Source organism: Doryrhamphus excisus, linkage group LG3 (genome assembly GCF_037039965.1).
Source record: "Doryrhamphus excisus strain RoL-2023G ecotype Guam linkage group LG3, RoL_Dexc_Guam_v1.1, whole genome shotgun sequence".
NCBI lineage: Eukaryota > Metazoa > Chordata > Actinopteri > Syngnathiformes > Syngnathidae > Doryrhamphus > Doryrhamphus excisus.
The window spans coordinates 8,740,595-8,766,767 of NC_136359.1; the positions used below are offsets into that span (position 1 = coordinate 8,740,595).

Here is a 26,173-nt window from a genome sequence, read left to right on the forward strand (position 1 = left end):
TACGATGCATGGCCAACGCCAGCCTGGAGCGGAGGCAAACAATATCAGCCTCTGTGTACTCAACAGGCAGCAAGTGATGGAATATGGCTATATCGATTGTAACAATATGTTTTTATACTGCGGTTGTAGACTGCTAAATGCTAAAATGTATGTAAAATCTCATTAAGATCGTATCTCCTGAAGTGTCCAGTGAGTTATGTTGTTATCATTCAGGCTATCCCATCTTTTGGTTTGATGTCATCGTTTTTGCAGTGTTATTTTTCTGCTGGTCACTTTGTGTTAAGTTTAGCCGTGACATCATCTAGCGTGCGTTGAATATGGCGCCTATCAATCTTGCGTGTCAGCAAAGCAGTATGGGAGTGGGATGCATTCATCAGCAACATATGAACAACCCTTGAAATATGTCACATGTTTCCATTAGACGGGCATGTAAATCAAACTCTCTCTGGCCTAAATCACAACACGTTTGGGGTTTTGTGAGGGTGTGAGATTTATGTAAATAGTAGAGCTACAATGACTCGAACGACTCTTGTAATGAAACACATCTCTTTTATTAGTGAGAGCACTTTCGGTGTGATTGTTAATCAACAGGCGTCACTTGCCACAGATAGTCTTCCGTGGGAACTGATCTTAATCACTGGTGTTGTGCACGTGTGCACTTTGGGAGCCTTCATTGTCTAGATGACGTGATGATGTAACTGGAGCCCTCGGAGAGGAGTAAGGGGAAGTAGAGCGAGAGAGAGAGGGAGACTTCTGTTTTCTCGTACCTGATTGGCCCGCAGCCGAGCGCACTCGCTGTCGCCGAGGCCTTGTTCTTGTTGTTTGATGTGCCAGTCTCCGCCTAATAAGATCAGCTCTATCGATCCAAACCTTTTACAAATGCATGCGCTTGTGTATTGTGTATGTGGGACACCAACATGCTTTACAATAGAAGACAGAAAGATGGCTGGCTCCTGTTCCTTGTCTTCCGCCCCTTGCTGGACAAGCTTCTCCAGTGAGGCTTGCAGAAAGGCAGGAAATATTCAACAATGACATTTACTAATCCCGCTGTTAAGAGAGCAGCAATGGAAAGTCAAGTTCCGGCTTGTTTTGGACATCTCTACAGATGACTAAGCGTTCTCTTTGGGTGGATGCATGTAGGCTGGGATACTTTGTTTAAATAAAGATTCGGTTCACATGATTCATAAGGGGTGCTTGATGGTAGGCTTTCCAAACTCATTTTTATTCCTGGCTTATTAATAAAATTGGGTGTTTTTTATAACTAAATGAGGATTCAAATGTGTTTAGATTTTATTAACAAACTCTTGTCCTGCATCTGTGAAGTAGTTGTGGCATTATCTGGTCCCGCTGTGTCTCAGCAGGCATCATTAATTCCTCTATTTGCAAGATATTGACCTCCAGAGATGAATCTCATGACAAAAAGAAATATAAGTCGAGCAGGAAGGAGGCAATAAACTAGAAAGAAAGAGGCAGCTGACAGTGCGGGACAGCGAATTGCTGACTAGAAGACATCACTTTGGGCATTATGGTCACTTACTAACAGAAAATCACAAGGAAGATCTAAGAGGCTATAGAATTTCACCCATACTTTCTTTCCAAGAGGCATTGGGAAAGTTAATCCATTCATGTGAATAAGACATGCTGAAGCATGCTTTGATATGCACCGCCCGCATTGTTAGCACAAAGGATGCGTTGAGTTCATGGTGCATTCACGACTAGCTCACGGTAATTATGTGACACAAGTTTTGAACATTTTAGTATTTTCCGTGCGCACTGACACGCAGCCCCACAGTTGACACACACTTAGCACTGGTTTACTCCCACTTTACATTACAGCGCGTACCACAGCATCATGCTAGGTTAGCCCCATCACTGAAGAAAAAACAAATTATCCCTCGTTTATCGCAGTTAGTTGGTTCCAGACCTGACTGTGATAAATGAATTTCCACAAAGTAGGATTCAATATTAATAAAATATAATATTTTATATTTATAATATATATATATAGAATATGTTATATATAATATATATATATAATATTTTATAATATAATAATAAGTAGAATATTTACGTAGTTGGAGCATTCAAAACGTGTAAATATGGGTGTTAATATTCATTATTACTCCTATTATTTTTTGTTTGCACCACATGTGCAGGCTATTGGATCACTGCAGGGACATAAGAGACGACTGCAACTCATACCATATAAGCAAGCTACCGAGCTAAATCGTTAGCCTCTAATTTCATTCATTCATTCATTTTCTACCGCTTATCCTCACGAGGGTCGAGGGGGGTGCTTATCCCAGCTGTCTTCGGGCGAGAGGCGGGGTACACCCTGGACTGGTCGCCAGCCAATCACAGGGCACATATAGACAAACTAGCCTCTAATTTATTTATTCTAAACTTAGGGTTAGGGTTTCAAACAGAGTCGGCAGAAAGGACAAATTAGCCATAAAAAACAACCACTTCCACACGGAATGGGAGGAGAACAATGAAACCATAATCATTTAGAAACTCATTTGCTGCAAAAGACATATTTATAGTCTTACATTTTTTGCGCGTGAGGAAAAAATAGGTGATGATGCAATTCCACAATAGAAGAGACCATGTTTGGTGCAGTTTTAAGTCTGAGAAACGTCCACAGCGTTGCATGGTATACACTAGGGATGTGAATTTCAGCACTGAGGGCGATTCGATACACATCTCGATGCACTGCCAGCGATACGATACTTGGTACTTAGTATGTATGGTCCTACAAAAAGGATTTGGCTTTATTCCTTCTTGGCACTTGGCAGTAAATACAACTAAAGTGCTGTTTGCCTTTTTTTTTTTTTTTTACTATGCACCACTTCTTGATCATTCTTTTTGCCATCTTAAAACAGCAACAACTTTTCAAAAACAACTTTCCTCACACTTTCACATTGGCTATGTAATTACAATAGCAGTGGTTCAATGGTGGAGTAAAACAATGAAACAATAATTACTGCTGTAAAAAAAACAGTATGCAGCAACAACAAAGTTAAAGTGACACTTTCAACAGTGCAATCAATGTTTGTTTATATTCCTGTCTTTAGAACATAATGCTAATATGAATACACTAGGAGGTAGGCTAATACAGTAGTGAGGAGCAGAAAGTGTAAAACTTTTCCATGTTGTGGTGTCCCCTTTTTAAGGGGGTTTTTTGAGAATCCGTAGTGTTTCCAAACATACCATTATATAATAAATTATAAATATACAGTGCATCCGCAAAGTATTCACAGCGCTTCACTTTTTCTACATTTTGTCATGTTACAGCCTCATTCCAAACTGAATTAAATTAATCTCTTACCTCAAAATTCTACATAAAACACTCCATTATGACAATGTGAAAAAAGTTTTTTTTACATGTTTTGAATTTATTAAAAATAGAAAACAAAAAAATCACATTTACATAAGTATTCACAGCCTTTGCTTAATACTTTGTTGATCCACCTTTGGCAGCAATTACAGCCTCAAGTCTTTTTGAATATGATCCCACAAGTTTAGCACACCTACGTATCTTTAGGCAGTTTTGCCCATTCTTCTTTGCAATAAGTCTCAAGCTCCATCAGGTTGGATGGGAGACGTCTGTGCACAGCCATTTTCAGATCTCTCCAGAGATGTTCGATCGGATTCAAGTCTGGACTCTGGCTGGGCAACTCCAGGACATTCACGGAGTGGTTCTGAAGCCAATCTTTTGAGATCTTGGCTGTGTGCTAATGTCTACTGTCTATATGGTCAAGGTACATGACCAGTCTACTGAGGTCAAGAGCGCTCTGGAGCAGGTTTTCATCCAGGATATCTCTATATATTGCTGCATTCATTTTTCCTTCTATCCTGACTAGTCTGCCAGTTCCTGCTGTTGAAAAACATCCCCACAGCATGATGCTGCCACCACCATGCTTCACTGTAGGGATGGTATTGGCCTGGTGATGAGCAGTGCCTGGTTTCCTCCAAACATGGCGCCTGGCATTCACACCAAAGAGTTCAATCTTTGTCTCATCAGACCAGAGAATTTTGTTTCTCATGGTCTGAGAGTCATTCAGGTGCTTTTTGGCAAATTCCAGACGGGCTGCCATGTTCCTTTTACTAAGGAGTGGCTTTCGTCTGACCATACAGGCCTGATTGGTGGATTGCTGCAGAGATGGTTGTCCTTCTGGAAGGCTCTCCTCTCTCCACAGAGGAACGCTGGAGCTCTGACAGAGTGACCATCGGGGCCTTGGTCACCTCCCTGACTAAGGCCCTTCTTCCCCGATCGCTCAGTTTAGAAGGCCGGCCAGCTCTAGGAAGAGTCCTGGTGGTTCCAAACGTCTTCCATTTACGAATAATGGAGGCCACTGTGCTCATTGGGACCTTCAAAGCAGCAGAAATTTTTCTGTATCCTTCCCCAGATTTGTGCCTCAAGACAATCTTGTCTCGCAGGTCTACAGACAGTTCTTTTGACTTCATGCTTGGTGTTTGTGCTCTGACATGCACAGTCAACTGTGGGACCTTATATAGACAGTTATTATATTTCCAAATCATGTCCAATCAACTGAATTTACTGCAGGTGGACTCCAATTAAGCTGTAGAAAGATCTCAAGGATGATCAGTGGAAAAAAGATGCACCTGAGCTCAATTTGAGCTTCATGGCAAAGGCTGTGAATACTTATGTAAATTATATTTTTGTTTTCTATTTTTAATAAATTCAAAACATGTCAAAAAAAACTTTTTTCACATTGTCATAATGGAGTATTTTGTGTAGAATTTTGAGGTAAGAGATTAATTTAATTCAATTTGGAATGAGGCTGTAACATGACAAAATGTAGAAAAAGTGAAGCGCTGTGAATACTTTCCGGATGCACTGTAGAAACTTCCTCGCTGCTGCTTGTGTGCGAACGTTCTTGCTGTTACTACTAGTAGTTGTACGTGCCTCACGGCTTCCGTCCGTATTCATTACAAAACGCGAAATAATGATGGTGCATTCAATGCACCTAGGGACAGCATATGGGGTGTTGAACATTAATAAAATGGCGCTTGAATCGGATTTTACCGAGACCCACAAACGCATAATGATGCATCTAGATTTCACCCGTCAATTGTATCCATACCCAGTGAATGAGGTGCGCATGCGCATCGATGTATCGATTAATATTGATTATTTTCCACACCCTTAGTATATACCATGTCTATACCAAGTCAATATTCAGTATGCCTTGAAAATCAGTCAAAATCATTAAGAATGGAATGGAATAGAGCGAGGGACAACAGTACTCCTCTAGTGAAAACATAGATGAATCGTCTTAGTAACGGCACATCATAGGCTATTATTAGGCAGAGCTAATTAGCAACAAGAAGTTGAGGAGAATGCACCCAGCAAAGGTTAAACTGTAGTTATCAAGATGAAATGATGGCCAAGAGGAGTAAATTCAGAACGCTCAATCTAACATTGAGTGACTGGCAACAATACACAGACGGAGTAGGGGGGGACCTGAGGTAGACTTGCTATTTAAGGAATAGTAACAGTGGATCAAGGCCGCAAAGCGTGATATGCGCGCTATCCCGTTGCACAATGCCAATTTACTTGCCTCGACACTTCATGGTTTCTCCACATCCCACTCTTGACAACATCCCCATTCTACTATCTTTGGCTTTCCTGCTGCTATTTCTGTTCGAGTGACTTTCTGTCATACGCTCTGAGTGCTACTCAGGCATGGAGTTGTACTATTGAACCTTGTGTGTGGCCTGTGGACATGCTACAGGTTGGATGGTGTGTGTGTTTCGCTGTGTGTGTCCTACTGTGTGATGATGTAGTTTACATTGAAGGGTCAAACACAATGCATGTACCGCCAATATAGGAATAACCTGTGTCATCATATTAAAACCTTGACATATATACAGTGCATCCGGAAAGTATTCACAGCGCTTCACTTTTTCCACATTTTGTCATGTTACAGCCTCATTCCAAACTGTATTGATTTAATCTCTTACCTCAAAATTCTACACAAAATACTCCATTATGACAATGTGAAAAAGTTTTTTTTTACTTTTTTTGAATTTATTAAAAATAGAAAACTAAGAAATCACATTTACATAAGTATTCACAGCCTTTGCCATGAAGCTCAAAATTGAGCTCAGGTGTATGTATCTTTTTTCCACTGATCATCCTTGAGATCTTTCTACAGCTTAATTGGAGTCCACCTGCAGTAAATTCAGTTGATTGGACATGATTTGGAAATATAATAACTGTCTATATAAGGTCCCACAGTTGACTGTGCATGTCAGAGCACAAACACCAAGCATGAAGTCAAAAGAACTGTCTGTAGACCTGCGAGACAGGATTGTCTTGAGGCACAAATATGGGGAAGGATACAGAAAAATTTCTGCTGCTTTGAAGGTCCCAATGAGCACAGTGGCCTCCATTATTCGTAAATGGAAGACGTTTGGAACCACCAGGACTCTTCCTAGAGCTGGCCGGCCTTCTAAACTGAGCGATCGGGGAAGAAGGGCCTTAGTCAGGGAGGTGACCAAGGCCTCGATGGTCACTCTGTCAGAGTTCCAGCGAAGGAGAGCCTTCCAGAAGGACAACCATCTCTGCAGCAATTCACCAATCAGGCCTGTGTGGTAGAGTGGCCAGACGAAAGCCACTCCTTAGTAAAAGGAACATGGCAGCCCGTCTGGAATTTGCCAAAAAGCACCTGAATGACTCTCAGACCATGAGAAACAAAATTCTCTGGTCTGATGAGACAAAGATTGAACTCTTTGGTGTGAATGCCAGGCGCCATGTTTGGAGGAAACCAGGCACTGCTCATCACCAGGCCAATACCATCCCTACAGTGAAACATGGTGGTGGCAGCATCATGCTGTGGGGATGTTTTTCAGCAGGAGGAACTGGCAGACTAGTCAGGATAGAAGGAAAAATGAATGCAGCAATATATAGAGATATCTTGGATGAAAACCTGCTCCAGAGCGCTCTTGACCTCAGTAGACTGGTCATGTACCTTGACCATATAGACAGTAGACATTAGCACACAGCCAAGATCTCAAAAGATTGGCTTCAGAACCACTCCGTGAATGTCCTGGAGTGGCCCAGCCAGAGTCCAGACTTGAATCCGATCGAACATCTCTGGAGAGATCTGAAAATGGCTGTGCACAGACGTCTCCCATCCAACCTGATGGAGCTTGAGACTTATTGCAAAGAAGAATGGGCAAAACTGCCTAAAGATAGGTGTGCTAAACTTGTGGGATCATATTCAAAAAGACTTGAGGCTGTAATTGCTGCCAAAGTTGGATCAACAAAGTATTAAGCAAAGGCTGTGAATACTTATGTAAATGTGATTTTTTTGTTTTCTATTTTTAATAAATTCAAAACATGTCAAAAAAAACTTTTTTCACATTGTCATAATGGAGTATTTTGTGTAGAATTTTGAGGTAAGAGATTAATTTAATTCAGTTTGGAATGAGGCTGTAACATGACAAAATGTAGAAAAAGTGAAGCGCTGTGAATACTTTCCGGATGCACTGTAAGTGTAAAAACAACCACAAAAGTATAGGGATCAGGATCAGCAGGAACTAAATTTGATCCTAATTTGAACCAGATTGGAGCAACTTGTACTGAGCATCTTGTACTGAACATCTTACTTATTGTGTGGAAATATGGGGTAATAACTATAAAAGCAATCTTCACTCGCTAAATGTACTGCAAAAAAGATCAGTAGGGATAATTAATAATGCCGCCTATAGAGAACATACTAACTCCTTATTTTTAAAATCACAAATACTTAAACTTGCTGATATAGTTAATCTTCAAACAGCTAAAATAATGCATAAGGATAAAAAATATTTTAATTAAAAATTAAATTAACCAATTACCTAAAAATGTCATCCAATACTCAAGAAATATGATCTTAGGGAAGAACTAAATTTGAAACACTTATATGCTAGGACTATGTTAAAAAGCCATAGCATTTCAGTATGCGGAATCAAACTATGGAATGGATTGAGTAAGACCCTCAATGCACAATGCTGAGCCAATTCAAGAAACAATACAAGCAGTTGATGTTTGCTAAATACAAGGATGAAGAGTCTTGAACCAGTCATGATATACAGTAAACCTCGGATATATCGGATTCAATTGTTCCCACTGGTTTTGTCCGATATAAGCGAAATCCGTTATATGCGTATACCAGAAAATGTCCGCCACATGCATTACACGGACGCGCAATGCCATGGGGGAACTTTCTTTGATCCATGTTCACAGCCAAAGCTGAAGATTATAACATCTTTGTATGAATTACAGACATGTACATGAGCATGTACAACGAAATAAAAAAAAATTCTCAAATCTGTCACAGGCTATTGACAAGTCGGCAAGTTCCCATACATTTCAATAGCATGTGACGTCATTATCGTTTACACTTACGTTTATTGTTTGGTTTCTAAACCTCGCTAATAGCAACAAGAAGGCATTTCTACAGATTTGAGATTTTTTTTTTTTCGTTGTACATGCTCATGTAGTACATGTCTGTAATTCATACAAAGCTGTTATAATCTTCAGCTTTGGCTGTGAACATGGATCAAAGATGGATCAAAGGCCACGATGCGGCCATCTGATATATGCGAGGGAAATTGGAACGGGACTGGAGATTTTGTCCGAAATAGGCGAAATCCGTTATAAAAAATCTGATATATGCAATGAATTTTTATTGGAAATGCATTACAGAAAAATTGGTTCTTTTTTATCTGTCCATTGTGAGCGAATTTCCGATATATCCGAGTCCGATATATCCGAGGTTTACTGTATCACTATATTGACAGTTACTATGGTACCCAATATGTCATTGTATGGTCATATCAACTTGTACTTCAGTATGGGACAAATAAATAAATAAAATAAAAACCCTTAAACCCTATTAGGAAAGCAGGAAGTGAACAAATGTAACACTTACTGATTGTAAAAGTACCAGATTGAGGGGTAGGATTTAATAAGCTTTGCTTCTTCCTACTCCTTTTGGACATGTGGAACTGTGAACTGATTATGGGATGCACTCAATTGTAATCTGATGCATGTTCAAATGAAATAAAACCATTACCATTACCAACATAGACACTCTGAATAAACATGTTCAGATGTCCACCAATAAATCCTAGCTCATTTAGATCCCGTACACAATCTGATCCAGATTGGTTAGTCTCAGATCAGATCACTGGCTTTCTTTGCCTTGGCGGAGGTCTTGTGCTGAGTAGTGCTCTCATTGTGCCTGATGTCATTAACGCTGTTGATCCACATCACTCGAACAGCCGTTCCGCTTAACAAGATTAAGTGAGTAAAATGGCATGCCTGTTTCTGTGTGTATTTATGTGCGCGTCTGTGTGTGTGTGGGGGGGGGGGGGGGGGGGGGCTGAGACATTAAGAAAACCGATGCAACCATCTCTTCTGATGTGTGCCTGATATCGCCTTTCATCCACTTTCTCCTCCAAGAGTCAAGTTGCCAGTTCCCGTCCTGCGGAGCGAGTTGATCGCACACTCCCGCCTCCCTCTCCTTCCACCTCCCTCCCCTTCCTGCTCGCTCTCTCTCTCCCCGGCACTGCACAGCATTCCACTCTGTCCCGATCACTCACATCTCTCCTCTCTCCCGTCCAGTGGCTGCACGAAAGGAGCGCCGTGTGGTCCTGCTCGACGCTGGTAGAGGAAGTCAAGGCGGAGGTAAGCATCTTTAACTTAAAAGTATTTCCCATGACTATTTTCCTTGTTGTGTGTTTTTTCTCTGTGCCTCCGCATATGGTCGCATGTTTCCTCACTCCATCGTTCTATCTGTGAAGTGGTGACACCCACTGCTTGTACATCTGTTGCTTGTCATTCCGTGCTGACGACCACATTTCCCATAGCCTTTCGTCCAACTTCAGCGTGTGCGACGCTTCTGCTAGTCTTCCCTCAAATATGTCCCGCCGGATCCACATTGACATTGGACAGTTTTGATAGTCAGTAAAAATGGAGCCACTATTATCACCATTAAGGCTTTCGTCTCACCCTTTCTGTTTGTGTGGGTTGCATATGGAGCGTGACGGAGCGCTGAGAGGTTGGAATGAATGTGCCTGTGCGAAAGAGAGAGAGAGAGAGAGCGACAGTAGAGGTGTGCACTGTACGTTGAGAGGTGTTAAGTTGAGGCTAGTGGCTCACTCTGTCCAATAAATCCTCGTGTGACTTTCCGCTCGTCACGGCTCACTCAAAGCTACTTTTTGCTGTTTTTTCCCCCTCCACCTCATTGCTCCCTTAATTTCTCACCTCCCTCCCTCCCTTCATCCCGTCCTGCAGGTTGCAAAATGGATTCTCTTCAGTCGGAGTCATCAAGGGAAGGGCAGAAAGCGGAAGCGATCGGAGGCCGACAAGGTGAACCACAAAGAGGTGAGGACCAGTAACTTTTCCCTCTTCTTCTTCTGACGTTTGCTTGTATGTTGCGGCTCCAGGGATCCCGTGTTTACATCCTCTTGCCCACATATTGAACCTGTTAAGTACTTGTATACATCACATGCCTCTTAGTCTGCATGTGGTCAGCGTCAGTGTGTGTTTGTGTCTGTGAGCGGGGGGGGCACAATTTGGCCATGACATTCTGGCTTTTCAGTTTGCCGTTGAAGGTCTGTCGCATCTCCACAACTACTTTCTGTCTCGCCACTTAAAAAAATAATAATAACAACAACGATGATCATGCAAGTGTGTGTAGTTAATTAGGCCTCTCCAGGGATGGCTAATCCCTTCCAGCTACTAATTGACACACACACACACACACACACATGCACACACACGCCTGCATCATTAATGGACGCACACTGTTCCAAGAGTCACACAGGGTCAGGAGTCATTAGCGAGAGTACCGCTGTGTTTATATATCACTCTCGGTGTACGCCAAAACTCATATTTTTATGCGCAGTACATTTTAAGGGCAAGGGTAGCGTAAAGTGGAACAGTGGAACTTGTGTATCACTGTCATGTGACCTCAGCATTTGTCTCGAGACCTCTGTACAGCGAGCATCCAAGGGTTATCTACTCATGTTTTGGTTTGTTGACATCTGTAATTCCAAAAGAATTGCAAAAAAGTTACATGAGTAGAAGTTAGATTGAGTGGGCGGGTAATTTCATACGCATCGTCACTTGCTATCAAAGTTACGCTGGACTGTTTTGTTGTGTCTCTGTGTTAAAAATAACACTTTCATCAGAAAAAAAAGTTTGTTTCTACCTTTTTCTGTTTTCGGCAGTAGAACATAGGTAAGTTTCAGCAAAATATCAGTTCTCAACAAAAAAAGAAATAGTCTTTTTGTGAAAAGATACATTTCAAGCATAACTCTCATTTTGATATATATTTAGCCTCCACATAAACAAAAAATGGTTGTTTTACATGAAAATAACAATTTTAAAATAAACTATTTACAATTTTCACTGAGTGAAAATTGTGAACTGAGTGTTTGGTTCAATGTGTAACCTCCTATGCGCTGCATGGTGAGATGCCTTTTCACTTCCTGGTTGTGATGGAGAATGTATTCCTAAGGGAGAGCTACAGGTCAAGTTCTTACAAATTGCACTTCTGCCACCTTGTGGCCATTTCTTTGGCTTCAAATTGCACCGTACATGATCTCTTCTATTGTGGAGTTGCATCATCACCCCGTTGTGCCAAAGACGTCTTTGGGAGCGAGTAATCGGGTTGACAAAAACGTATAAATACATCTTTTGATAGCGAATGAGTTAATATTAACAGGGGCTAACTTATTTTTACACTTATATTAGTTACTTTTATGGTTACAGTTTAATCCTGGAACATTTTCTTTCCATTTGATTTATTTTTCAGAAATACTTGTTTTGAAATCCAACCTTGCTACATTTATGAGAAAATATAATATCAAACAAATCCAAATGATTTTATATTATGATTACAGGGTATAGCTGTGGGTTATTTTTAGAATTGCATGGTGGGCCAGATCAAATGCGCCACCGGTTTCCCACCCTCCTGCTTTAGAGGCTCCACTTTTTATTTCTGCTAACTGTAAAGTGCTGAACTCCAAAACAAACTCAAGTCCGGACATGATTCTTTTTTCAAGATTAGATTACCATACTCGTTTTCTTGCTTTTCCAAGCATAGCCTGCAGAGCCGATACAGACATACGCCACCGATAGTTTACAAGGTACGCACTTACTTCCAAAAAGGACCTCTTCCTGTTGGAGGTGGTGGTTGGTGCTATAATCAACCTCATGAAAGAATAGCCTTTGCAGTCTACTTGGCCGTACACAATAGCCAGGAAGGAGGGAGGGGACGTACGGATGGAGTGAGCGAGCCAGAGGGAGGGAGGAGGTCAGCGTTTGAAGTTGCACCATAAAAGGCATGGTGAAAGGAAACACGAAGTGACCCCTCCACCGCCACTGCTTCATTCACCCCCCCCCCCCTTCCCCACTGTCTGTACTCGCTCCTCACCCTCCCCTCCCTTTGTTGCTGTGTGTACAGATTGCCCCATAGATGGACCAGGTGTACTTTATAGTACTCCTTCATGTATTTCAAACGCCAACAGCCCAGATTCACCTCAACCCCCCCAATCCCCCCCCAGCCTGTTGATGGCCTGTTATTTGCAGCAGAATGCACAGACGAGTGAGAAGGGGAAGCTGCAGGTAGAAGAGCAGGACCATCTTGTGATGAACCAGAGACTGGAATTAGACTGAATTAGACTGAGACTGAAATAGAATGGAATTGGTTGGCAAGGGTCACACATGTACTTTGTAGGGTTTGGTAGAAAAGTCTACCAAAACATAAGCACAAGGCAATATTTTACCAAAAGGGGAGGATTAAATCAGCTCTACTTCTTCCTACTCCTTTTCAGACATGTTGACTGAAGAAAAAAACATATACCCATATACCATACCTTAGTTTTTCATTAATAATCTGTTCCAGGATCAGACAAAAACCGAATCGTACAAAGATCCAAGCCATTTTTCCCAATGTAAATCCAATTCAGCCCTTCCAGATCCCCCAAAATATTAACAAAAACACATTTCAGAACACTTTATTAAGAATATTTATAGAAAAGCAATGTGAAATACTAGTAAATGACCAATGAAATGCATCAAAATGCATTTAACATCACTTTTACCTTTCATTGACGACTCTTGTTGGTGAAAACATACAAGTTCTTTAGTAAAACTCTCTAATTGGGAGGGAGCCGGCGTCCCAAGAGAAAAACCACACACAGGGTGAACATGCAAACTCCACACAGATGTTCCAAGGAGATACAAAAACTATACTATACTATACAAATACTGTAAATGTATGTGCCTTACTCATTAGTTCATCAGTAAGTACTCTAAACCTGTGTTCCTTAGTTAACCGTAGTTAAACCTTGTTCCTCGGTAACTACTCTACTCATTAGTTCCTCATCAGTTCTTCAGTAAGTACTGTAGTTTTGTGTACCTTATTGTAAAGCGTGGCTGAAAATTCAAGAAAATATGTTCAGTTGTGAAAATGTATCATATCCCACAAAGCATTCCAAAGGCTTGTGGTTATTTAAAGCTCAATCTAAAGCACTTTTATTTTAAAAAATACTGTCAAACATTTCAAAATGCATTTATCAAATGTAACAGATTGTTATTTGGGAGACTTACTATACGGCTTATGACTTGTAAGGACTTGAAAATGTCCTGCCCATGACTTCGGACTTGCCTCGACCTGGCCTTGACTTAACTTGCACATCCTTCCTTGAGACTTGACTTGATACTTGCAAAACACTCCCACCTCTGCTGTCGTGTAGCCATGATGTCACGTTTTCTACGTATCTGAAGCAGCAATCACGATACTACAGTGACGTAATGAGAGTCTTAACTCTGCTGAGGAACTATAGATGCATTAGTAAGGATGGTGCAGCTAAGACTGGTGAACTAGCCTGGAGAAGCCAGATGTAAAAGTGGTGACAAAGAGAAGGTGGTTGTCAGGAGCAGCCGGTGGAGCTTGGCCAGCATTTAGCGCTAATGACTTGATGGATGATTAGGGAATAGAACCCACATGCACACGCTCACACAGGCCATACATGGAAGAGGCCAGCCAGACAACCCCCTGCAGAGCCACCACAGTTCTGGTCAATCCAATAAAGTCCAGGTTTATTACTAACTTCCCCTCGCTTCATGTTGGCCTGCACCTTTCTCAGCAGATCTGCAGTAACGTTATTGATTTTCACCACTTTTTATGGAACCAGCGTGCACATGTGCAAAACATGCGTGTGTCCGCTGTGTGCTGGTAAGTCAGAATATTAGTCATGGTCGTGTGGGAATGGCCCTCATTTTCCTCTGTGGTCTACATAATGAGGGGGGTTGTCTGCCCCTGTTGGTCAGAACAGGAAACCCTCCAGCGGCAACAGCAAATTCTCTGGCATTGATAAGGTCTCTTTGAAGGTTTTGGGTTGTGAGATGGGAAACTGATCAAGTGGACTTCCTTGATATGCCTTTGATAGTCATAAGATCATCTCCACCGATTCCATTTATCGTGCCTGAAGCGTTCCTTGAACCTGGAACTGTTCCGTACTGTGAGCTTCATGTTCTCAATTGAAATCTTAACTTATTTCTAGAATGACTTCAATGCCTAACAGATGTGTGTGTGTGACTGTAAAGGTCCCATAAAAAGCTGGAATTTAGACAGTCGAAGCATGCTTTATTACTGGGAACATGCTGTTGTGTGTGTCTGTGGCTTTAATGCTAATGAGCTGTGTTTGTCCACACCTGTCTCCATCAGAGTGTGTGTTTCCAAGACGCACTGCTGTGTACTTTGTCCACTTTTTACACAGTAAAGTGAAGTGTTTTGAAGCCTGGGATGCATATTCCTGTTAAATCGTGGTTGGGTGCCTCAAGCTGGGTGAGGGTGGTTGGATGTGGGGTTTTTATATATTATATCATATATATTGTAATATATGTTTTGTTGGGATGAGGTTGGAATCTGGGTATTTGGGGGGTGGGACTGGATAAGTCTTGACTTCTTACCACTCCCTTTTCAAACGTGTACATTTATATATACAGTGCATCCGGAAAGTATTCACAGCGCTTCACTTTTTCTACATTTTGTCATGTTACAGCCTCATTCCAAACTGAATTAAATTCATCTCTTACCTCAAAATTCTACACAAAATACTCCATTATGACAATGTGAAAAAAGTTTTTTTTGACATGTTTTGAATTTATTAAAAATAGAAAACAAAAAAATCACATTTACATAAGTATTCACAGCCTTTGCCATGAAGCTCAAAATTGAGCTCAGGTGCATCTTTTTTCCACTGATCATCCTTGAGATCTTTCTACAGCTTAATTGGAGTCCACCTGCAGTGAATTCAGTTGATTGGACATGATTTGGAAATATAATAACTGTCTATATAAGGTCCCACAGTTGACTGTGCATGTCAGAGCACAAACACCAAGCATGAAGTCAAAAGAACTGTCTGTAGACCTGCGAGACAGGATTGTCTTGAGGCACAAATCTGGGGAAGGATACAGAAAAATTTCTGCTGCTTTGAAGGTCCCAATGAGCACAGTGGCCTCCATTATTCGTAAATGGAAGACGTTTGGAACCACCAGGACTCTTCCTAGAGCTGGCCGGCCTTCTAAACTGAGCGATCGGGGAAGAACATGCACAGTCAACTGTGGGACCTTATATAGACAGTTATTATATTTCCAAATCATGTCCAATCAACTGAATTTACTGCAGGTGGACTCCAATTAAGCTGTAGAAAGATCTCAAGGATGATCAGTGGAAAAAAGATGCACCTGAGCTCAATTTTTTCAAAGGCTGTGAATACTTATGTAAATGGGATTTTTTTGTTTTCTATTTTTAATAAATTCAAAACATGTCAAAAAAAAACTTTTTTCACATTGTCATAATGGAGTATTTTGTGTAGAATTTTGAGGTAAGAGATTACTTTAATACAGTTTGGAACGAGGCTGTAACATGACAAAATGTAGAAAAAGTGAAGCGCTGTGAATACTTTCCGGATGCACTGTATATAGGTATTTTTATTTGTATTGAGTTTGGTTGGTTTTTTGTGCTTTGGATGTTTTTCATGTTCGAAATAAAGAAGGATTAATTCAAATCATCAAATGTGCATAATATACATGATCGTCAACATGAATACAACAGCCAAACTTAAGGCCAGTGGTGTTGTGATAAGGTTTGTATATAAGACAGTATTTACACAGCTCTTCCTCCTGATAAACACATGCGAAGATGGCGTAACCCTGAATTCTTGACATTCCTGTCCAACAGCAATTTGGCCGGTTGCTTTTCAGCAGTTCCCGTTAAGAGCATTCAGCTGAGTTCTCTGTCATGGCTGCAGGAAGTGCGAGCGACGCCTCGTTTGCACCTCTGCTGCTTGTCTGCATCCAGCTGGCTTCCACTTGTTATAAAAGTTGAGTGTCTGAAACTGTTTTCCCAGCGTCCTCATACTTTTGGGTTTAACGGTCTTGGGATCTTCGATGTGGTTTAAGATGGTCAAAGATATGCACAGGAAGGGGAGAAGATCAGAGCACTTGTTAGGTGCTTGACTGGAGTAAAGATCTGCCAATTACTCCAAATCCTCTTCAGATTCTTCCTTCTGTTCGTTCCATTAAAGTCTATGAAATAGCATACCTTTTAGGCATGGCGTGGTTTTCATCCTTTGCAGTAATCCCGGTGTTGAGTTGATGCTTCACTCATCTGGTTTCCCTTTTCATCTCTGTTTTCCTGTTATTGTCTTCTGGTTTATATGGCCTCCTCCCCTTTCCATCACCTCTTCTTGTCTTTCCTCTTAAATATTAGTGTCTCTCTCTGTCTTTGTTCCTCCATCTGTGGCATTTATTGGCAATGAATCAGAGGTGATGCGAGAGAGAGAGAGAGAGAGAGAGAGAGAGAGAGAGAGAGAGAGAGAGAGAGAGAGACAAGGGGAACCTTCTGGGAAATGGACAGTCGTTTCCTGGACAGGCTTCATCACAGCAGGATGGCAAATAGTCAGAAGAGCAGTGTATATATATATATATGTGTGTGTGTGTGTGTGTGTGTGTCCATCATATTCACTGGGGATCAGTCCACTAATGTACACCACACCCTTTCCATCAAACCTTCACACACAAAGCCAAGAGGTCAAACTAATATGTTATATCCGTCTGTCTTCATGTGAGATCCTTGTAATGAATTTTGTGTGATGAAATTGGACTTTGAGGAACTTTTATGGTGGAAATCTAGCGATTTCTGAGCGATAGACAAAAGGAGTTATTGGATCTGTTAATCCACCTCGTAGCGGTCTTGATTATGGGGTTTTTCCAAGTATGAACTGTGAACGGATGGACGGACAGATACTAGATGGAAAGTGGACTAATTCCAGTGCAGAGGAAAGTGTCATACACTGAGGGAATAGAAAGGTGGATAATGATGCTGTTACCGTTAGCATGAATTTAATCACCAAAGCCTTTATGTTACTTCTCCTCATTACCATCACTGGCATCCATCTGTAGTAGTGTCATTACCATATATTTTGTATTATTATTGTATTGCAATGGTCTTGGGTATATTCAAAGTCGCCAGTGTGGTAAGCCTTCGGATTCTCACGTGGTGATGATGATGTTTTTTTCCAGAAAATGTTACATGACTTATGGGGTGTTTGCTTCCAAATGCACTACAAACAGATGCTGGCAGGAGAAATGAACCCATAACCTCCTTAGCGGAGGTCATTTCATTCACGTTGTTTCCAGAAATGACTACGACATATTAGACAAATATGAAAATGCTGCTATTATTAAAAATTGAACAGGATTGAAAATGCAAATCCATCAGCAGCACCAGACCTTCTGTTTAGAGCGATGGCTCCATTTGTGTTGTGTTAATGAGCAAAAAGAGGATAAAAACCAAGAGCATCATGGCGTGGATTTGTTTCATTTATCACTCAGCAGCAGGTCTAGTTTTTTTGGGGGGTCGGGAGGGGGTTTATTTCAAGCTCATCTCAAGCGGGGGAACTCCCCGCGGTGTGCACTGGTGTGTTCATTGTGTTTGTAAAACACAGAAGTACGACAATGGAGGGCCGATGACAGACGCATTGGTGACAACCAAGATAGTAAAAAGAGAAATGGGTGGAGCGGCCAGGGACATGCAACCTTATGGGGCATCTGAATCCCACAAGCATTGCAGTGTCATGACAGTCCCGCTGTTAGTGCACCCCCTGCTGTTTATGTACAAAAACAGCACTAATTGATGAACGGTGCAGTCAGTATATATAGCATGCATGTCTGGATATCACTTCATAGATTCCATAAGGTCATTTTTTTTTCAGTGTGTAATTTCCACGGCCTGCTAAGCGCTAAAACATCTGCAGGTCCCGCTAACGACCAGGGAGCCGACGGGCCCTCAGACGGCCCTAAAGCAATTAGTCTTGTCAAAAGGCGCGCATGTGCACGTGCGCATGCATGCATAAGTGATGTCAGCTGTGTGCTGCTATGTTCCAAAGATGATGATGATGATGATAATGATGGAAGTCCCTGCATGTGAAGCCAATCACATCAATGTCAACGTGGAAAATATCATCTCGAATATATACAGGCTGTGGCTGTGCTTACATCAGTAGCCGATCCTCACAAGGCATGATCACATGACCTGACCTTCAACTTGTTGATTATGTTCAGTTGAGGTGACTTATATGCAACTTAATGAAGCTACAACATCCTATGTGGGGTTTATTATTTGTTATTTTAGCTAATAATATTAATATACAAAACTAATTACTAAAAACATACTGTCTTTGAGTATCTTGAAAAGTGATGCTCTGCATACTTGGTATAGTCATCCCTCGTTTAACGCAGTTCAAGGGTTCCAGACCCAACAATAAGTGAATGTATGTGAAGTAGGAATTAAATATTTTGTAGTTAGAGGATAGAAAATCTTTACTTTACTTTCTAAATCTCTCTTTTTGCTACAATTAGAATCATGTAGACATGAAATAATAACCCTTAGTTCCCTTTACACTGCTATTATTCTATTTACAACACATTGTGTAGGATTACTGCAGGTAAATAAGTGACGCCGCCGCCGATGGCATAGCAAGCTACCTAGCTAACTAGTTCGCTTCCAATTTATTTATTCTAACTGTTAAAAAGTGTTTGAAACAGAGTGGAGAAGAAGGACAAAGTAAGAAGCCAAAAACTTACCACTTCCACACGGAATGGGAGGATAACTTCTTTTCATTCATTCATTCATTTTCGACCGCTTATCCTCACGAGGGTCGCGGGGCTGCTGGAGCCTATCCCAGCTGTCTTCTGGCAAGAGGCGGGGTACAACCTGGACTGGTGACCAGCCAATCACAGGGCACATATAGACAAACAACCATTCACACTCACAATCATACCTATGGACAATTTGGAGTCACCAATTAACCTAGCATATTAAAAAAAAAATTTTAACCCGGAGAAAACCCACGCATGCATGGGGAGAACATGCAACATGTAGAATTGAACTCGGGTCTCCTAGCTGTGAGGCCTGCGCGCTAACCACTTGCCCCCATTTAGAGTGAGGGAGCGAGATTTCCATAAGATTAAGAGTGAAATATTGTAGAAGCAACCAAGCACCTAACATCTGGGGTGATATTTCACTGATATTATTAATACATATATATTTTTTTATTATAAAATAGACAGTGCTTGAAACAGAAGCTCAGGGTCTTCTTCTCGTTGAAAACATGGAAAATGTCGTAAAATGTACTGGTGTGATGTCTGGGTGGTTAGTATATTTTTCACAATTTCTTAGTTGTGTCCAAAACCTTTTGGGAGTGGAGTCAAATCAAAAACTGTAGCAATGATAAATGTCCTCCAAAAAGAAGCAGTATTTTACTCTGCCAAGGCATGACAACATGGAATTATTGTCGCACTCCATCCCAAGTCTGGCGTAATCTAGGATGTAGTCGGACAGGCAGGCCGACTCATGTAAAAGCCATTGAGTTGTTGCCAAAAAGCCGTACGGCAGGCAGGCAGGCAAGCAGGCAGCTTCAGAGTGTCTGGGCTATCATGTGACGTGAGGCTAGATGTGGGCTTATCACAGCAAATAGACAGAAGGATTGTCTTCCCCAGGAGTTTCAACGTAGAGTCAACAACGCATGTTGGCTTTCTATCCATCTGTTTTTCCATTATCTTGTCTCTGTGATTCCCACTGCCATTAGCTAATATCCTGATTGGTGTGTGTGTGTCTGTGTGTGTGTGTGCGAGAGAGACTGCATGGTTTTATGAGTATTGCCATCCATCCAGTCTGTGCACCTCTTCAGATACAAAGCAAATGTATAGTGTGTTTTCCTCAACATGACCTTTCCGCTCATTGGTTCTGGCTGGCGTCTTCCTGCTGTCTCCTCTTCCCTCGTCTCTCTCGCCACTCCCTCCTCTTGTTTGCAAGTCATGCCGTCATTTGTCTCACCTTTCATTCCTGTCTTTGTACCGCTCATCAAAAGTCCTTTCCAAATCCTGTTGATGGCCACCATACCCGATTCCCATGTTCTCGGTCTGTAGTCGTTGTTTTAGTCGGTAGCGGGTCTTGAACATCCAGTTTGACGCCGCCACGCCCCTATCAACCACAGAAATTATGAAAAAGCAGCGCCCCACCAGTGCAAATGTTTATCTACGACTCTTTGAAAGAAGCTGCACGGCGGCGAGTGGTTGCTCATGTTTTTATTTCAACCCTTGGGGATGATATTTAACCGCGACTCCCCCACAGGATGGGGCCAGAACAAATGACACAAGGAAATTAAATCTGGGAGTGCTGCTATTTTCAGGCCTAGTCACATTTTATACTTGAGCACCTGATTTGTTGAGGGGGTTGGGAAGTTAAGTGATAAGCAGGATAACTGAATTAAGGATTTAGCTTTTCCGCCAATTACGGAAAGATAGCTTTCGGTGTGATGTTGATGGCTTTGTCTTCCTAGGATTTGTTTGCATATGGAGGGAAAATGCAGGATGAAGGATCATTGTAAGGAAATGCCGTCAATTAGTGATCTTTTTTGTTCGGTACCTTTGTCACTCGGCTCTTACTTTGCTGGACTGATCCAGGCAGGAGTGGCATCGACCTTGGATTCTGCGTTCCTGATGACACCACATCCCTTTCTTAAATGTTTGGATGCTAAACAAAATGCATCCCATTTGTCCCCCCCACTCCCCCAACAAACACCCACCCTTTTGTTTCAAAGTCTTCACCAAGCAGCCGCTACCTAGACTCGTGTTTCAATCCCCGGTTGTGATTCCTGCTGCTCGCCCAGGATCTTTTTTTTAATATTTTTTTTATATTTTTTTTATTATTTTTTTATTTTTACACCTTCTCAGAGAAGCTGGAAAGTGAAAACGACACTTCCCAGACTAAACTGAACATAAACTCCCCCCTCATCCTGCAGGGGAATTGGGATGACTAAACTGGGATGAAGGTGTAAAAAAAGATGTGAGGCTAGTCAAGGAGTTGCTTGTGTCTCAGTTGACAATGGACTTTTTTTTGGAGGGGGGGGGTTGCCTGCAGGTCGAGGGAAGCGGTCCGTCGGGGAGGGATACATTTGTGGATTTCAAAGTGCTGGAGATTAATTAAACTCCCACCAGTTTTGGAGGTGTGTGTTTGTGTGTGTGTGTGTGTGTGTGTGTATGTGTATGATTGAGTCAGGAGAGGAAAACATGCTAATTGCCTTCTCAATCAGGGCAACCAAATTGCAGGAAAGTATCATTTTACCAAACAACAGCTGCGCAAAGAATAAGCCAAGTATTGAAACGCTGATGGAAAGTTATCTGATGCTGCACACATGCTGGTATCTTGTGTGCGTGTGTGTGTGTGCTGTTTGGAAGTGGTCTTTCTCCACAGCAAAGCGCACAGGAATGTTTCTTTTAGTTTAACCCCTATGACTCGCAACCCCCGGGTGAACCCACGTGGGTCTAAACCTGTGAACTTGTACACCATGAATATCAGGGCGCTCCCTGGACTGACAAGTAGTCTCTCATGGGCATCGGTTGTGGGAACTGGTGGAGACTTAGCGATGTAATGCAATACAAACACGTACTATCTTGCATGTGCTAAAAACTGTCATCCCCTCAATAAGCCTGCATGGGAGCCAAGAATACAGGATACTGGGTGGTCAGACCCCAGAACGTAAAGTTGCTGATTACACAAAGCCATTTTTAACTAAAACTGCTTAAAATACGGACTGAGAAGTACACAGTCAAAGGAGCATGAATAATGTACGATTCTACAATCGGACAATGACGGACTAGGACAAGCAGTTACAATCATGGATAATTTGTGTTATGGAGTGAACTAAATAGGCAGCCCCTTAAGCAGGGGTCGGGAACCTTTTTGGCTCACAGACCTATGAAAGCCACAAGGAAGCTTACTTCTTGACCTCTCAATGACCCGGATAGGCTACCATATTACCCAATAATAATAAGTTTTGGGGTCTAACCCGGAAAATAGGTGAAGGACAGCTGGCATTGACTCTGGCCACCTGCATTGCGGTAGAAAATGGATGGATGAGAATGATTTGTTCATTCATTCATTTTCTACCGCTTATCTTCACGAGGGTCGCGGGGGTGCTGGAGCCTTATCCCAGCTGTCTTCGGGCGAGAGGCGGGGTACACCCTGGACTGGTGGCCAGCCAATCACAGGGCACATATAGACAAACAACCATTCACACTCACATTCATACCTATGGACAATTTGGAGTTGCCAATTAACCTAGCATGTTTTTGGAATGTGAGAGGAAACCGGAGTACCCGGAGAAAACCCACGCATGCACAGGGACAACATTGCAAACTCCACACAGAGATGGCCGAGGGTGGAGAATGATTTGTATTTAGATTTTTTTTTAACACAGTGATTTCTGTAATGTTTCACTTTCAAAAGTTAGCGGAAACGTGTTAAGGAATCTCTCAAAATTGGAAGTTGATCTATGCGGTGGATTTCAAATGAAATATTTCTTTCCCAGCTGCCTTTTCAGACTGCCGATGCGAGCTGTGACCAGGGCGGCTAAATTGGTCTGATTATTGACGGTCAGATCTGGTCTGGATTCAGGCTTTAGATAGTCAAGTCAGATAAGGATCTCACTGACTGGTGGGGCTGATTCTCTAAAATTGGACCTGTGCAGGACGTTGGCGTATAGCAGCAGTAAACTGGAGTTGTTTGTGTCACAAATAATCCTTTGTCCGTTGGCCTTTTATGTTTTTGAGCCGTTTTCCAAACAGTTCAGTAATCAGCTGTTTCCTAGCCAGATTTGTGAAAACATCGCATGCGGGGTTAAATGATTAAATGCATCACGTACAGTTGTTTGTTTTCCGAACAGAACCAGCTGATTGGCATGCGTGTGTGTGTTTTGATTATTTGTTCCCCCATTATGTTTATTTACGGTGGCGAGAGTTCCTGTGCACGTTTGAGTCGAAACAACACATCAATGAGGCATTGATCGCGTCTTGCTGTTGTTGTTGCTGCAAGGTTTAATAAATCTCACGCAAATACGTCCAGCTCTTTCGCTCAAAGCTCAAAGCTGTAACGATTAGATTAAGTGGCGCTGTCAATGGCGGCTGTAGGTCATCGCCCCAAGTCATCAGTGACCAGAACTATCTGTGTGATCATCGTCGTGCTGCAGCAGCACAAGCAAGTGTAACATCATTTGAGGAGGCGATAGCGACTGCCAGCATGCCACTCGCAGATAACCTTTCACAATCTCCTATCCCGTTACCAGAAAATTGGATTGCAAATCCTATGATGTCAGCAAGCCTCTTTGTTTATAGCGTCTCTTTGGACCTCGAGATTGCAGTATCATATCCCTGCAGTCTGGGAATTGTATTTTTCTGGCTGGCCACTTACTATATTTATAGACTTAATATTTATAGGTTTACATCGTTGCCACTGCACCTTTTTATTAAAACTTTTCCATCCAGAGGGTCATCTAGCCAACATGTGACCACTCAATAGCCACGTTTACATGAGGAGTTTTTCTCTTTCCAAATGGAATCTTTCTGAATGACCTTTCCGAAAGCAATGGTATACATGGAAAGGAATATTCCAATCACGTGTCTACATGCGCCGCTATAATCAAACAGAATAGTCAATGGAGCATGCGCAGTAAAACGTAAATACCAACATCACGTGATACCGACTTCCTTTTTTCTGTCACTTGTTGGAATAACTCTGTATTGCCAGTTTTTCGTTCGTCCAGTCTTAAAATTGAGTTTGAATCAAAAACAAACTTTCCGCAGCAGTCCAGTGCCGATTGCTCGCCTCCATTTTTTTAAATCGATGAACGTCTCGAGCTGTGTGTTTTGTCATATCTCAGCATTCACTGAAAGAACGCACCTGGGAACAGGAAAAGAAAGTTCAATCTTGCTAATATTTTATAATTAAGCTCGGCACATGTTTTATATAGATATATATTTTATTTTTTAATAAAACTGGACTTGTGAATGGTGTATAGAAGGGTTTAGATTCTGTTCCACAGATAGCGGTAATGCACACGAAAGCTGCTTGCCAACCGCCAATAAACAACAGAAGAAGAAAAACACCACGAAGAAGAACGTAGTTTGACAACTTTCCGTTTGAGCGGGTACAAGATACCTCAATGGGATTGGGGAAAGGAATATTCCACCCCTGAGAATCCGATTATATATTCATTCGAATTGTCACTTTTCTTTCGGAATGAGGTGTATACAAAGGTTAGATTCTTTCCGTTTAAGCAGATAACCCGAATGGCATTGGAATATTTGGGTCCATGTATACATGGCTACTGTGGTCGTTTAAGGATCAGACTCCAGTGTTTGATGTATGGATTCCTGACCATCTGCCCCTCCACATTTCTATTCTGAGCGTTTGTATGGAGCGCTTCCAGACTAATTAAAAGTGCAAGTGTTTGTGATGCCACTTACGCTGTCACAGTCTGTGCCGAATACCAACAGCTGCCTGGCACACGGCTCCTCGTCAAGACTCAAGACCGCCATTGCTGTTAAGGCAGATGAATGTTTGTGGCTTTAAATCAGGGGTAGAAAAAGAGCTGAGGGCTGAACAATGGTCAGGTTTGAAAGGAAAGAGCAAGGAGAAGCGGGCTTGTCGACGGCGGGCAGGCCGTCATGGAGACAGGGTCAGGCGAGGCGGATAAAACAGACTGGATTTACTGTAAGGGGGAAAGAAAGAGTGGAACCTTAGTACCTGACACGTAGGCTGAGGCCTTTAGCCGCTGGAGCCAGAATGGCTTTTTACAAGCCTGCGGTCAGACAGAAATAAAAGGCAGCCAAGCGGCTGAATGGCATCGCACGCACGCACGCACGCACGCACACACACACACACAAGTCAATGGCCTCTCAGAAATCACAGTTTGGTTTTATAATGTCACAGTTATTCAACGTCTCCAACCCCTTTAATGTGGTACGACTGAACAAGCAGCATACTCTCCCTTGGGGTGGTAGTAGTAGGAGGCATGCAGCGGGGGGGGGGGGGGGGGGGAGCATAAGCAACAACTTTGTACGCTTATCAAAGGTGCCACTGGCAAAATGTTCAGTGTGTGGAGTCATTATACAGATTTTATAGCCAGGTATTCTTTTGTTGCCTTTTTGGCTCTCCGTTTCCAGCAGACACTAAAAATGCTTTCATTTTTTTGGTTTAATGTGGGCCGTAGAAATGTTGGTGTAAATCCTTGGATGTTGAAACATTTGGCGGTGGTTACTTGAGACCCGTGCTCTACAAATATGGCCTCTTGACAGACAGTGATGGAATTGATCAGGTCATTACTGACCGGCTCTGCTATTTACTTTAAACACCAGAACAACTCCCTACGGTCGCCATGGAGATGCTGACGGATTGTTGGCGAGAGGCAGAAACAGATTTTAAATGGTTTTATTTGGACGACCCCTTTTAAATCACTTAAGACCGTTATCTCTGAAAATGAAGCGTTGGAAATCCAACAAAGATTCAAATGTGTATTTGTAACGCTCTGTAAGCAAAGGCTAGAGGTCGTCATCATTTTGGGTTGCGTAAACATGCTATGAGGCTAGTTTAGCTTATTCCTATGGTCCTGTACACCCCCCCCCCCCCCCCACACACACACACACGCTCTCATATTTTGCTTTTTCATAACGCTTTATGGTCTTCATATTTTCTGTTTACAGTATTACGTGCCTGATGGAGGTAGTTTTATGTAGGAT

The 26,173-nt window shown here is 42.0% G+C and overlaps 1 protein-coding gene across 3 annotated transcripts in view; it reads left to right on the plus strand.

Moving 5' to 3' along the window:
* aopep (aminopeptidase O (putative)) overlaps positions 1–26,173 on the plus strand; it is an 89,226-nt gene that overhangs the window by 48,363 nt on the left and 14,690 nt on the right. For 2 of the 3 annotated variants that reach the window (XR_013627179.1, XM_058069790.2), the window contains 2 exons: positions 9,641–9,703; positions 10,313–10,402. The exons of the other annotated variant lie outside the window; for it this stretch is intronic. Coding sequence is in view for 1 of the 2 variants with exons in the window: in XM_058069790.2 (XP_057925773.2) it covers positions 9,641–9,703; positions 10,313–10,402 (153 nt within the window). In the remaining variant the exon portion in view is untranslated. The remainder of the gene's footprint in view (positions 1–9,640; positions 9,704–10,312; positions 10,403–26,173) is intronic. 3 annotated transcript variants of the gene reach the window in all.